This window comes from Rhipicephalus sanguineus, chromosome 9 (genome assembly GCF_013339695.2).
Source record: "Rhipicephalus sanguineus isolate Rsan-2018 chromosome 9, BIME_Rsan_1.4, whole genome shotgun sequence".
Taxonomy (NCBI): domain Eukaryota; kingdom Metazoa; phylum Arthropoda; class Arachnida; order Ixodida; family Ixodidae; genus Rhipicephalus; species Rhipicephalus sanguineus.
This window is the reverse complement of record NC_051184.2, coordinates 23,511,291-23,525,445: the sequence shown is the minus strand read 5'-3', so window position 1 is coordinate 23,525,445 and position 14,155 is coordinate 23,511,291. Positions and strand designations below refer to the sequence as shown.

The 14,155-nt window shown below is 50.1% G+C and overlaps 1 protein-coding gene across 2 annotated transcripts in view; it reads left to right on the top strand.

The window, feature by feature from the left end:
- LOC119404753 (uncharacterized) overlaps positions 1-14,155 on the top strand; it is a 116,325-nt gene that overhangs the window by 75,923 nt on the left and 26,247 nt on the right. For both annotated transcript variants that reach the window (XM_049419007.1, XM_037671416.2), the window contains exon 3: positions 13,708-13,959. In XM_049419007.1, the coding sequence (XP_049274964.1) occupies positions 13,824-13,959 (136 nt within the window). In that variant the 5' untranslated portion in view covers positions 13,708-13,823. The remainder of the gene's footprint in view (positions 1-13,707; positions 13,960-14,155) is intronic.

Genomic DNA, 14,155 nt, shown 5'->3' with positions numbered 1-14,155 from the left:
GCAGCATACATGTACACCCTAAGAAGAAGAGTCCTTTGACTCCTTTTGGTGAGTCTTGACTTGCCACAGATATGGATTTCTTTAAGGAAATTTGTTAACTCTATTACGGGTCCCACGACTCTCCGACGAGAGTATGGTGATCTCCAAAGAGAGTTCACGTGTCTCTTTAAAGAGAGTCACATACGCGCCAGGTCAGGACTCACCAAAAAGAGACAAGTGACTCTCACTTTTTTGCTGAGAGTGTACCCTACTAGAGCTAATTAGGTTTTATGTGGCTTTCGTGCCTATCCGGCGCAGTGACGTTACTTCGGGTATCCGCTTTAAAGCGCACTTTTGAGACTCTCTTATACCGGTCCTTAACCAAACTGTGCCCTTTCAGCCACTTCAGCTTGCCGTCTACGTGGCGTCGTTGCTTCCTGTTGTACGTGTGTGCTTCCTGGAGAGCGCACAGCTGTATCGGTCACTTGACACGCGTGCTTACAACCCCCGTGACCCTCATCTCCTGGTAGCGGTGTCTATCGGCGCTGTCGCGTGGAGGCGAGCCTTTCCGGCGAAAGCCCCGATTGGTGCCCTTTCTTGTCGCGTCAGTCCATTCGTGGCCACTTGACGCTGGTCCAAGAGGCTCGCGTGTATACGTATACGATAGGGGACGACTTCGTCGGGAGCGCTATCGGTCCAAAGGCGGCGATGTCTTGGGTAGCGAGGGGGGGGGGGGGGGGCGAGAAACGGGAGTCGAGAGACTTGTTGCGCTATACCGAGAATGCCGCCACGGAATACGCGATGACAGAAGGGGCGCGTTTAGGGTCGAGTCTTGGGTTTCCGTCCCGTCTAGTCGATGACGTGGAGACAGACGAGAGAGGAGCCGACGAGCTCGTGGCAAAAGAAGTCGTTTTTCGTCATTCAGAGATTCTTCGCTTACATTATTATATATACCACCCGGTGAAGCTTTCCGTGCGGGCTGTCGCATGAAAGCTCGTTAAGAGTGCTGATCCTCGCGCTATGGAAACTAGTTCAAAAGTTTAACAATCTCAAATATCCGGTCTAGTGGGTATGGCGCTCGACTGCTGACCCGAAGGTCGCGGGATCGAATCCCGGCCGCGGCGGCCGCATTCTTGATGGAGGCGAAAATGCTTGAGGCCCGTGTACTTAGATTTAGGGGCACATTAAAGAACCCCAGGTGGTCGAAATTCCCGGAGCCCTCGCACTACAGCGTCCCTCATAATCATATCGTGATTTGAGGACGTTAAACTCCAACAATTATTATTATTATTATTATTATTATTATTATTATTATTATTATTATTATTATTATTATTATTATTATTATTAACACTTATATACGTTGATAAAGTATTGTCAAGAGTGGTAGATGTCGAAGATGTTCGAGGAAAATTCCTTGTCAATGAGGCAGATTGACGGTGTGCTTATACATCTATCTCCGCTTTTCCTAATATAGTAATGTAGTACTCTTTTCCGAATGTAGTACTCTCGTTCAACGGGTGATGTTGTAGGTGATACAGACGTGCTGCACATCCGGTGGCAGAGCGGTGAACGCTTAGAATGTGCCACATTATATATTTACGTCCATAATGTGTTCCGACGCGTGATGGCAGGTGTAAAGAAGGCTCATGCCAACATATAGTCCGAAGCCTTCCACAGAGGTGTTTCTTCCGTCTGTGACAGTTGGCAGACACGGTTTAACTTCGTACACGATACTTCTGAGGCTTGCCTTTGGGGCCTGCTCTCACAACTGGTGTGATTGACGAGCTGTGTGAGTTCTGTCGCATTCGAGACGCGTTAACAGCGTGCATGCTACGTTCGACGTTTGCGCCTTCGAGCTTCTCGGGACACAGCGGCGCCTCGGTCACTGGAACCGATACCCGATCTGCCTTGGCTCCCAGACCCGCTCTCGCAACTGGAATGCGCGTCGTTGCGTTGCGCGCCGCAGCATTCGGCGCAGTAGTATGTCCCTTTCGCTAAAGCCAGAAGTGAACAGCGCATCCCCACTGGCGCGGACGCGCTCCTTTTCCCGCTCAGGGTCACCTGCTATCTATCGTTGCGTGTGCGTTGACGAGAACCAGACCTCCGCGCCTTAGACTCGAAACCCGAAAGCGCTGCCGTTTTCGAGAAGGTCCTCAAAACCTATACCCCCACGCGAAGCATACAGAGAAAGATTCATACGAGAGTTTCCCAGATCTTCAAGATGGCTGAAATTCTCCGAGCCCGATTGGAAGTGAGACGCGAGATAAGCGTTATACGTGCAGCGTTCCGTCATGCCCATTTGCTGTAAGATAAGCGTGACTGACAGGGTCGGGGCGTCGAGCCCGCTTATGTCAGCGAGCTTGTGCCGGAGGGCTTCACGGATAATGCAGGCGCGTGCGCGTTTGGTGATAAATTAATTCGTACTTTCGCTTTCTAAGTAACGAGGCGCCGTTATTTTCTTCTTCTCCTTGACCTGTTAAGTCAGAGGGTGTATTCTGTTACATGTTTCTTTTCTAAGAGATGGAATCTTTAGGAAAAGCTTCCCAGAAGAAGTAAGCGAGGTCATTCCGTCGACAGGAATTGTTGACACTGTATATACGCTTCCAAAGAGAGAGCGTAACTGATTAGAATGAAGTATTTCAACTTTTGGAAAGGAGGATAAGAGCGGGAGGATAAGTCGCATGTGGCCGGAGTTGGGTTTCGGTATAAGCGGTATTTCGTTAAAACGAGAGTGCTGCACAGTCGAGTGATATACGCAGTTCACCGTTCTGTAATGCGTATGCGGTCATGTAGCCTCGATATAACTTATTGCACTGTCATTCAGTACGTTATTTCAATTGACCCCGTTAAGCGCTGGAAAACCGGACAGATTTTTGAAAGTTGGCTATAGTATGAAAATAATAACGGCGGCGCCCTTTTCTCAGAACCCGAGTATAGCTATCCACACACTCGGACGCCGTCAGTCCACGACACAGGGGGCTGTATAGGGTAGCGCGCTGCGCCAAACCTATATACTGTAACTTGTAAAGCGCTGTAAATGCTAGCGGTTTCCGCAGTTTGGTTTAATGCGTGTAGAGGAACCAAAATAATGGTGTGGATAGACGTGCAAAGCACGTAAAGAAACACAAGGGCGCTGGGCTGGAGTGCCGCAGCGACCCTATATATGACGAAAGGTTACAAAAGAGCGAGCGGACGTCTGTTTCTGTAATCTTTTGTCTGTGTGCCGGCGCGCTTTAAACTATCTCTTCAACATGAACCGATCATGTGGACACGCCATCTTGATACTATATATGTGCACCGTGGGAAGTTTTTGACACGATGTTATATTTCGATATGTAATTGTTTGCTGAAGTATCTAAAATCAAGAGTGCTAGTCTTGGGCATATATCGTGTTAGCATAGTAGATTTTTGTTGAACCGCGGTCCCTAACCCGGCCTCTCCTGTTTAACCCCCCCCCCCCTTCTACTTTTTTATTTTCTCGGTATTTTCCAATGGGATATCCAGCTGCGCATTCGCGGTTCTTTATGGCGACGCCGGCGCCAGCAGCAGCAGCTGTCTACACGCCGTCTTTCTAAACACTGCTTTAGGTTCTCGACCTCCGGCGCGATGACAGCATAGCCGAACGTTCGAACTGCCTTTGATGACGGCAGGCAGCGCGATAGTGTCTCTTCAGCAAATATTGCTGCGTAAGTTAAAATAGTGCGTACTTTGGCTGTTTCTGCCGTGATTTAGGTTTGCCTATCCCACAACCCTTTCGGAGCGCAGCCGAAATTTATTTACTGCAAGACAGCGGAGAGCTGAAGGACATAAGGCAGCAGGCAAGGGCGTGGTTGGCGTGATCCTTATTTCGTGAACTTTTTACCTTGCTCCCACGCGAGCCTAGGACGCATTAATTGTTAAGACGATGTATCCATGAGTATCTTTCACCAACTTCTTGTAACACTGCATACGATGACGATGGTTTCTGATCGAAGTCTAGGTGTTTTGAGTTGGGGCCTTGGGCCATCTGCGTAACGAAGGCACAAAGCGGCTACATTATGGGTGAATAAATGAAAGTATCTCGCGACGTTATCGTGATTCTGTAGTTTAGTTACTCTACTTCGGTACGAACGTGAACCGTCTAGTTCAGTTTTCACGAGGCTGTGACAAATATTTCAGCAGCAATAAAAATGCAGCGTCGGTTTCATCCAATTTCAATCCAGCATTGAATGATCGTATGATTTTCCCGTGCGAATTCGTTCTTTCCAGACTTAACCAGCATGACTTCTCGCTGGTTAATTAAGAATACCAAATAGTTGTGCGCATGCAGAACCCCGGTCTCGAACCGTGCCTCCTCCACCATTGACCTCCTCCGAGTTCCATGGTGAGGATAGATAAGAAACATGCCTGTTCTGGCTTAAAACGTGTATAGTTTGCTAGTTTCTCGGTAAAGGTCAGCCCGTCCTTTCTACAGAACGTAACGTATCGTTTCACGGAATTTCCTGTGTATCCTTCGTTTTTTCAACCGTATATACCGTTCCACGCGCTGGTCTTCGTGGAAAGACCCGTATAGCCGGCATGGTTGCGTGCTGAAGATCATGGGAATGCTCTTGGCTGGGGTTCAGTTCTCCAAACTCGCGCTAGGAGAGCAGAGAGCGTGGTGCGGTTCAATTTGTTTAACCAAGCCTCCCGCTCGCTGCTTCTAAAGCAACGAGCTGCACGTTTACGTTAGCGCAGCCCGCGGATCTCGCAAGGAAACCTTGGGTCAAACCAACCTTTGTTATTCTGCTTCCTTCCCTTCCTACAAAGCAGGGGGGGGGGGTGTCTTTCATGTTGTCTTTCCGCCGTCTTCCTAGCAACCACACCGGGTCTTGGCGGTAGAAGCGTGGCGCCACACTGTATGTTGTTTTAGCTCTCCCCTTCAGTCGTCAAGCTCTTCTCGTTCTCCTCCTCAAACCGCGTCTTCCTTCTACGCTGGCGTTCAAGACCCTCCGGATCCGAACCCCGAGAACGAGGCGCGTAAACGTCCGTTGAACCGATGGCCCTCTACAAGTGGGAACCCTCCCCCCTCTTGTCTCTTTGCAGCCGTTGTTTTAGCACGAAGTCCGTTGCCTTCTTTCCACGGACCCTCGACCGTAATCCGCAGGGAACTTGTGGGAGGCACGGTATTGTAAACCATGAGGGTTTCTTCCTCTCGTTCTTGTTCTCACTCTCTTTCTCCCACGCGAATCCAGCGCGCGTTCCGCCAGCCCGCAAACTGCTGTGCCACTCAAGGCTTTCAGTCCAGGACGTCCCGGACATCTAGTGCTTCGCTTCTGGGACATGCACCCGCCGTACAGCGCGATGCAATGAGGCGGTGCTTGCGTGGCCCTGAATAAAACAAGAAGAAAGTGAGAGCTGGGAAGGATGAGCGCCCTCCTAACCACAATAAACTGCCAGCCCCGCGTTCTCCGGTGTTTATCGCGTCGGAGAAGAAGCGTCCGCTGCTCTTGCTGCTCCCACGTCATCTTTGCTTCCTCGGCCTGCCTTTGTTATGGTTTCGTAGCGGCCCACGGATGAACAGAGAGCATTCCCTCTTTCGGCGCTTGCGCCTCCCGCTGGCCCTGCCTGCAGTCGGATGGATATTGCTCCGTGACGCGCGAAGCTTCTCGGAAGATGCCGTGGAAGCGTGCACGTTCGAGAAAGATGCACCGTGTTGGCTGTTTTGGGAAAATATGAAGTGTGGAGCGAAAATTATTAGCGTTGATCTGGCGCTTGCTTGTTGCGCCTGTTAACTTCTGTAGCGGTGCCCTCCTCCGCTTCAGCTGTGCGAGCGTGCGATCCCTGAACTTCGCTCGATTGGTCTCGGGTTTCTTGGACGTGTGCGTTCTTCTCTCCCGCCGAGCGTTCTACGAAGAACGTGCCGACGGGCGTGCCATGGAAGATCTTCGCTGGTACCGGCTGTTTCGTGAACATCTCTCTCTCTCTCTCTTGAGTTCTCTCTCCCCCACAACCGTGAAAATACGAAACTATTTGGGCCTGAACGCGGTTTTCGCCGCTCGCCCCGAAGTCACGGTTACGTCCATCCCGGCGTCATCGACGATTTCCTTTGCCGGCCCGTTGCCTTCTCACGTCGCGTACACACACGCGCCAAACAACAGATGGACGCTGAGGACTTCTCTCTTGTATCGCCGGTCACGTCGACCAAATGCAGGCCCCCGCCGAGATTCGTGTGTTTACCGCCCTGATTGGGAAGACGAGGCCCAGCTTGGCCCCGGGGCGCAAGCAGCGGTGGCGGTGGTCACGTGGCGACTGACGTCTCGCTTTTCCTCTTAGCGAGAATCCCTTCGCAGCCGCTGGTTTCCCCTTCCTCCGTCCGTTTCCTCTAGGGTCTTCTTCGATACCCCCCCACCCCTTTCCTCTTTCCCTCCCTACGCTGACCTTCTCGTCCGTGTGTGTGTGTGGCTTGCCGGAAGGGTCGACGGCGCAATCTCCATCCTATAAAGAGGTTCCCCTCAGGAGCAGCAGGCTACGACCCCGCTGGGCTGGTTCGTCGTCTGGCACTCTTGTTCCGTCGGTGCGATACGAGTGGCGTCCGCGAGTACCCCGTGTTGCTTGCTTCGAGTGCTGGTCACGGAGCCGGCGAGTGGTGCGCGTGGGACGGGCTGCCCTGCACATCTGTGCTTTCGCGGAGAGCTTCTCTCCGCTCGTTCTTGGCTATCGCAGCGGCCGGTGCTTGTTCCTTCGCCGTGTTCGAGCACCGGAGCACCGTGACGTGAGTTACAGCCGAGTGGCTCTTTCACGCATGTCGTGCATGGCTATGACGTTCTTCTGCTACTGAGTGGAAGGTTGCAGGTTCGACTTCCGAAGCGACCGCTGCAGTTCTCTCAAAAGGGTCGAGGCGCTCGTGTACGCTGTGCTTGGGATGCATCTAAAGAATCTCACATCGTGAAAACTAATTCGGACCCGCAATAATGGCATTGTCACGCAGAGCCGCCCGGTGGCGAGGCCGGACTGGCCTTAGCGTGAACTGCCTCTTCGCGCCCGATGGGGGACAGCATGACCCTGTAAGAAATAGCTCACTGGCGATGCTGCACTCAACTTACAACGCATAAAGAGCGAAATTATTCGAAGAAATGCTGGGGCGTGGAGGGTGCCTAATCTAGCCGTGCTTATCCTGTTGTATACTCTGCACGGGGTTTTGCGCAAATTGTTCGAGAAGTGGAAAGCTACAAAAGTACGAAAAAAAAAAGAAAAAGAAAAAACCCGCCATCTAACGCTCATTGGCTTCGTTCGGATACTCTCGCGTTACAACTCTGAATTAACCTATCCTAGCATCCATTACAAGGGTCAAACAGGCTATTCTTGCTCGCTTCAAAACTGGAGTTTGTGTTTATGCCGCGGAAGGCTACCAGTATATGGTCAGTACATTTCAGCAGCTGTGGCTTAGTCAACCTCGCCGTTACGACTTATGTACAGCTGCAACGGAAGAAGTTTAACACATGTGATCGGTGATCACAAGAGTGAAATCGCGACTAACATTCGAAGGGCTGACTTCAGTATGGGCTGCTTCCCGCCGGGCACTACCGCTTCGAAACAGATGGATTGTGTCTGCCACTCATTATTGGTGCGCTCGGGGCAACGCCTCTCATAACCCTTGTGAACAAGAGCTCCGCGTGTCGCCATTTTGCGGGTCCCTTCATCGGTCACTCGCGCTAATCACTTCCTGCTGGAGCTGTACAGTTACGGCGGCTATTATGCTAGTCATTCGTCCTTTCCGGCGTCTTCGAGGCCTCGCACGCTAACCGGCTGTCACACTCGCAGCTGGGATACTCGTTTTCACTGCCGCGCAGTTTGCGTCAAGGAGTGTCATCGCGCGCTCGTCCCTGAATCGCGTCCAGCGTGGCCTCCGAGACAGAGCGGCGCGCCTTATCTCGGAGGCAATGCGTCCACAGCCGGCAAATATCTTTTCCGTCATCCCCTAGGGAGACCTCAATTTAAACGCCGTGCCGCCCGCCAAACGCTCCGGAGGGTGCTTGACGGCGCCATGGCAGGGATTGCCCGGGGTGCATGAGCTTGAGGCGACGGGAAATGAACTGCCTAGCGCCTCTCGCTCGTTCCGGAGCCCCTGTGGTGCTTCTTGTCCCAGGGCATAGTTGCGTGCACTGTTCGATTCGACACAGGCAGTCCGTTCCGTCGCCCCTGCTTCTAGATGAATGGGTGTATGCTAGGAAGTTCGTGGGTTACCATGGCCACCAAGCTCTTTTGTCTTAGTGTAGTGCTCTCGAATATCTTCTCCTACAATACATCCCCTTGTCCTTTTCCTGTGATGAATCGTCCCATGCGGAGTAACCCTGGTTTAATTCGCACCCCGTGATGTAAACGAAGACGGACAAGCATACGTATGAACCCAACTCTTGACACCTCGAGCCATGAATAGCTTTCTAGAACATTGCGCGAGATCATTTTAGCTAGGAAAAGAACACAAAACTTCACACGCTTCCAGTCACAGTTGCTGTTCAGTGCGTCAGCGGCTTCCTCCGCGAAATATTGAGAGAGTCGGAAAAAACTCGTCTTGAAGGTAATATTTCGAGATCCGGCTGCAGCATCGTCTTCCTTATGGTCAACAAGAGCTACCTTCTGTCGCGTTTGGCACGCAAGTTGCAGATACCATTTAGGGTGGCAGAGAAAGTAATGTTATCGAAGATTTTTGCGCAAACTTTACAAAAAGTGACTGGGAACAGAGTAAGAGCACACAAACGGCACATATGTTCCGTTTGTGTGCTCTTACTCTGTTCCCAGTCACTTTTTGTAAAGTTTGCGCAAAAATCTTCGATAATGTTTAACCAACTAGCCCACTGCCAAGTTTTTCTTGAGAAAGTAATGCCCATCTGTTCTCGTTTTCGATAGTGGCACCCGATATAAACTGGAGCAAATAGGTTTGCACGGAACTGGCAGGGGGAAGATAACAAGAAAGAGAGCTCCTTCTATGTCATTCTCGCGCGCCTTTGCAAGGAACGACCACCAACCAGCGTGAGGCGAGGTGCCGGGAAGAGTGGGGAAGGGGGGGGGGGCTGCCCCGGCTTTCCGGACCCCTGGCGGAACCCCCCCACCCCCGCAGTGATGGATGGCGACGCCGATAAGCAGACGGCGGCACACTTCACAGACCGTCTTCTCTTATATCCTTCTTGCCAGTTTGGTGCATGCTTTCTCTCTAGCTGGGCTTTCGCTTTGGAGAGACTTGGACTAGTGGGTGGGGGGGGGGGGGGGCGTAGTGCTTTTTGGCAGACGGGATTTTTACGCCCCCGCCCTCTGGTAGCCCGTCCGTCCATCGTCGCGCACGCCCTCCTTCGTCTTTCGTCTTCTGTGCCCCCCCCCCATCTCGTTTGCCTCTCCCACTCGCGCGCGTGTGTAGTATGTAGTATCTAGCGCCTAACTTTGATCTTTTTTTGTTGTCTCTTTCTGCTGAAGGTTTTGCATTTATCAGCCTTTCTGGAGCAGACGCAGATGCCATAGTATGGCGGCTTCGGGGGGGTAGTGGAGGGGGGGGGGAGGCGGTGCCGGAGTCATCGGTTCTCTGCAAGTGTGGGCAACTCTCGCGAGAAATCGAGTGAGGAGGTGCGAATTTTGCACCCTTCTTGGATTTAGCATATTCTTGTTCTTCATTTGGCCTGCCTTACTAAAGACTTGTTGCATTACACGGGAATCGCCTTCCGGAGATGTAATCTATGGCGGAGCTTCTCTTGCTTAAAACAGGCAGTGTTCTTATCCAAACAAGATTATATAATTTCTAATTGCCTGAGCCTGTCGATTAATAAAGACCAAATATCCGAATGGCATGAACACGGAGGCTTGCCCTCAAGGCTAGGAGCTAATCACACTACTGCTTTTCAGCCAACCTCGGCAGACATTTTGAGTACGCAGGCTGTCCTTACATGCTAATGTATGCGCAAGTTATTGGGTTGTATTCTGTTAAGATTCAGTTTCCGATGAGCTTGCTTTGCCAGCATGCGATTGGGTGATGCCCCTTGTCGCAATGCTTGCTGATGACATCATCCATTTGCGCTCCTTGGAAACCTAATTGTTACAGAATACGGCCTTTGATGTCAAATTAAGACGCCATTTCAGGCATCCTTCTGGCTCCAGGACGTCAAGCAATTTAGTGGCACATTCTTGCATGACATTTCTTGATGGTCGTGCTCAGGATTCAAATTGACACTGCCGTGGTAAAGCAGGAATGCTTCATCTGTTACGCGTTGTGCTGCTTCACGTCTTTTTTAGACATCTATTACAAAACAACCTCTTGATTTGTTCTGTGGCATTTGCTACTGGCCAAGAAAATGCAGCTACATGTAATAATCTACTTTGGCATGTTGTGCAACAAATCACTTTTGTTTATCACCATCGCCACTACAGCGTCACGCCCGGATCAAATTATGCAAATAGGCACCTTGCATAACTAATGGCACTCAGCAGGCGTTCGAGTAGTGTCAGCTTCGTAACTCTCTCGAAGCAGCGCCTGCTTTCACGTTGCATTTGCAATTCAAGAACAGTGTGTGTCATGGGTTCGGAAATGCAGGGCGGCTGCAACAAGGAATGTTTTATTAACCGGTGTTTCTACTTCTACCTATGTTGCTTGAATCCATTCCTTCACACTGTTTATTTCCTCCTCTCATCCCTCTTGCATAAACTTGTATGACCTGAAATATGTGACACTGGAGACTTCATGCTTTGCATAAGGCTTATAAGTTGGCAAGCGTGCATTTTTTTCTTTCACTTTTGTATTATTGCTGTCTGTCTTCTTTTTTTCCTCATCTGCGTTTTCCTTCTTACTCTGATGAATTGGTTAGTGGTTTCATGTTAGGAGAGGGTTGATGTTGGTTGCACCAGCTTGCCTGCAAGATGCAAAGTTTAGAACTCAGAGGCAGCGAAGTAAACAAAAATAAAGGAGCTGCTTTCCTTGGCAATCGCCGAAAGCACAGGCATCCACTCGCATGAGAGAGATTTAGTGCAGATGCACAGTCTCCTTAGAGGCTGGGTCAAGTTATTTCCAGGAAGATGTGCAGGTCATTGCATGGCACGCTATGCAAAGTGTGTTTGTTTGGTACTTCAGCTTGCCTGCTTCCATTGTGTGGCAAGCGGGAACTGCTGTTTATTATTTAAGCTATCAGCCGAGGGTCCAGTCACAGCGGCCCGTGTTTACTTCGTAAGCATTCCGCCGGTCCTTGTCGCAGTAGCTCCTCCCCCGGGCACCCGTGTGAGTGAGCCATTGCTGCCCCTTTGGGTCGGAGAGGGGCTCAACTTATTTTGAGCTCATCAAGGCAGGCAGCAGGACTGGCCCCTCAATCTCGCTCACACCCTCGCTTTCTGATCGCGGTGTTTGGCACCGGCTTCAAAAGCCTCGTGGTTGTCAACAGGGTTGACTGCCCCCTCCAGTAAGGCTACTCACCGAAAAGGAATCTCAAGTTGAAGGGCTCTGCATTGTTCTGAAAGCATCTGCTGCTCACAGCGAAGCTATGTTTGTACTTTGTGTCACCGTGAAGAGAATCTGCAGTAGCTAGTTCATACGCTTACATGAATCTTACATGAGAGAAAAACCATTATTTTCGTATTAGTACATCACTCTTTCACAATTCTGAAATCGCCATGCTTGCCGCGAGAAGACGCTTGGTAAGCGAGAAAACGGCCACAAAGGAAATACGAGTTGTGATGCCACCTTGAAATTCCCGCGCCAAATGTCGTGACGTCAGAGATATTGATGGCATCTATAGGTGCTATGTAGTTCCTAACCAGTAAAACGTGAAGTACATTATCCTCTGAGGGGGCCAGAGACTTTCACATGCCATGTTTCAGAAAATTTCGTGGAGCCAATGTTGTGAAAATACAAGAAATATGCTTTGAGATTTGTGACGCCAAGTGCGGAGATTATGGCACAAAATTTAAAGATGAAACTTTGACCTTGATTTTCTCCACTATTAATAAACCTATGATAGTGAAGTTAATGACGTTAGACTTCTCAGAGTGCAATTTATAAATCTAAACGGATGCATTGTTTCACTTTATTGTCCCTTTAAGGTCAGCAGGAAGCAACATGGAGTGCAAAAATAATTGTTGCCACTGAACCAGTGATAGCCATAAGGTGTAGGTGCCAAACATAGTGTCATGGACTTGTTGTGTTTAAGATTTTTAACTCCTGTCTTAAGATCACCGCACATAATTGCTGTTTATTCATTACAGAGTTATTATTAGCTGTGCAAGTATACTCCAGCTTAGAAATGAATGCCTCATGCCCTGAGGCTATAGTTATGAGTCTCAATTTGTGTGAAGCCTTCTCCATTAAGACTACACAGTAATTAGTACTGACTGCTTTGTCATCAAGCCAATATTTTTTGCTTTGTAGTGAGTATATTGCGACAGGATAGAGCAAATGTTAGTGCTGTTACTATGTCGTGACCACGCTACTCCAGGAAGCAGGGCCAACCCCCATCAGGTGCTGTGCACAAAACCTGCACCACCTGAAGGCTGCGTTGTGTCACTTGCGGATGTTGTATCTGCAAAGGAAATAGGTGCAGGGTGGACGATTTGTGAGTTGGTTACACGGTCGGGCAGGGCTGTGTTTTCCGGGTTGGTTACACGACAGAAGGGGAGCGACAGCGTGCCAGCTATCGTTGCATACATGCACTTCGGAGTCTGATTGCATGCAATCACGCTTACAGAGAGAAAGAAGAAGGTGGGGAAGGGAAAGCCCATATGATGACAAGGAGCTACTACTTGTTCATCCCTAGGGGTGCGGTGTGTCTCTCTTAAATCTCTCCTTGCAGCAGCAGAAAAACTGGAGAGCAAATGGCTCTGCTACAGGAGAGAGGAAGGCTTGCTGCTGTTTGCATTTGTAGCCTAGCAGGGTGTTCGGCGTTCCATGGACAGGTGGAACTGGTTTTGAGAGGAGGGTGTTGCGGTGAGGGAGGGCTGGGTGAGATGTGGCGAGCGGGGAGGGGCGTTTCTCTTTGGATTTGCAAGGCCACGGCCTTCCCCTTGGCACGGCCCGGAGGATGATGTTCGAGGTGCAAAAGATGATGTCTCGGCTCTCTGCATTCCATGCCATGTTGTTCACCCCTGCGAGAGCAAATTGGCAGGTCCTGTTAGTCGACCTTGGCTTCCGTGTGAGTGCGGGCCACACGTGCTGGTGGACGGGCTGCACTGCACTTCCTTGGCAGTTGGTGTTTGTAAACAGGAAGTCACGGACTACTCTTTCAAATTCTTTGGTCTAACTGCCTATTTTGGGATTGGGTGAGTGTTTCAACTCGTTCAATATGAACGTACTGTTTGTCGGACCTTTTCTGAATGCAGCAATGGTTGCAGGCTTTCTTTCTTGGAAGGTAGCGTTCAAACCACAGAATACTGTTGCAAATATTCTTCATCACTCAGCCATTTGTTTTGGAATTTTGATTTGACTTGTTGGCTCTTTTGGGACATAGTCTTTTTTAGATGTCATGTGGGGACTCCTCTGAACAGTTGGTGCTTTATGCATTGCGAAGTGTGAATGATTGTTTGAGATATTGTTGAATTTCCTGTCTGATCCAACAAAGTGTGTAAGTTTTGTTTGGTCATTCCTTTGCAATACCTTTATTTTAGCTTTTGGTTATGACCTACTGCACATGCAGACCTGGGATACCAAAAACCACAGAAATCAATACAAGCTGGCTTTTCTTGTAAAGCAGTAATGCTAGGTGTTGACCTTAACTCTCGTCACTTTGAATCTTCTCGCAGAGCGCTGCGGAACAACTGTGTCTGCTGATTGAAAAGGGCAGCGCGCCAGTTGTCACACCGGGTGCATGATTCGACGGACCCTGCTATAGCGCCATCTGTAACCAACGAAGGGGGACATGCGCGCCGGTCCTCTCATGGGCGGGAGCCACAGGCGGCGCCTGGCATGTGGTGTCAGGCTTCTGCTCCTGCTGTATGTGTTTCCAGGTGCCCAGTCATCGCTCTGCAAGTCTATGTTCTCGCCCATTTCCGGAGGTAGGTTCTGCCCACGTTGTCTCACTGTGTCCAAAAAGCATGTAACACTGCTGCCCTGCTGTGTGCCAAGTGGCAAAGTGTATTATTGTATTACGTCGGCATAACAGAAAGTAGTTTCTCTATCTAATATTATGTCGATCAGGCTTCCAGCCTGTTGTCATCACCCCAGTGATGTGATGGAAGCGTTTCTGATGCA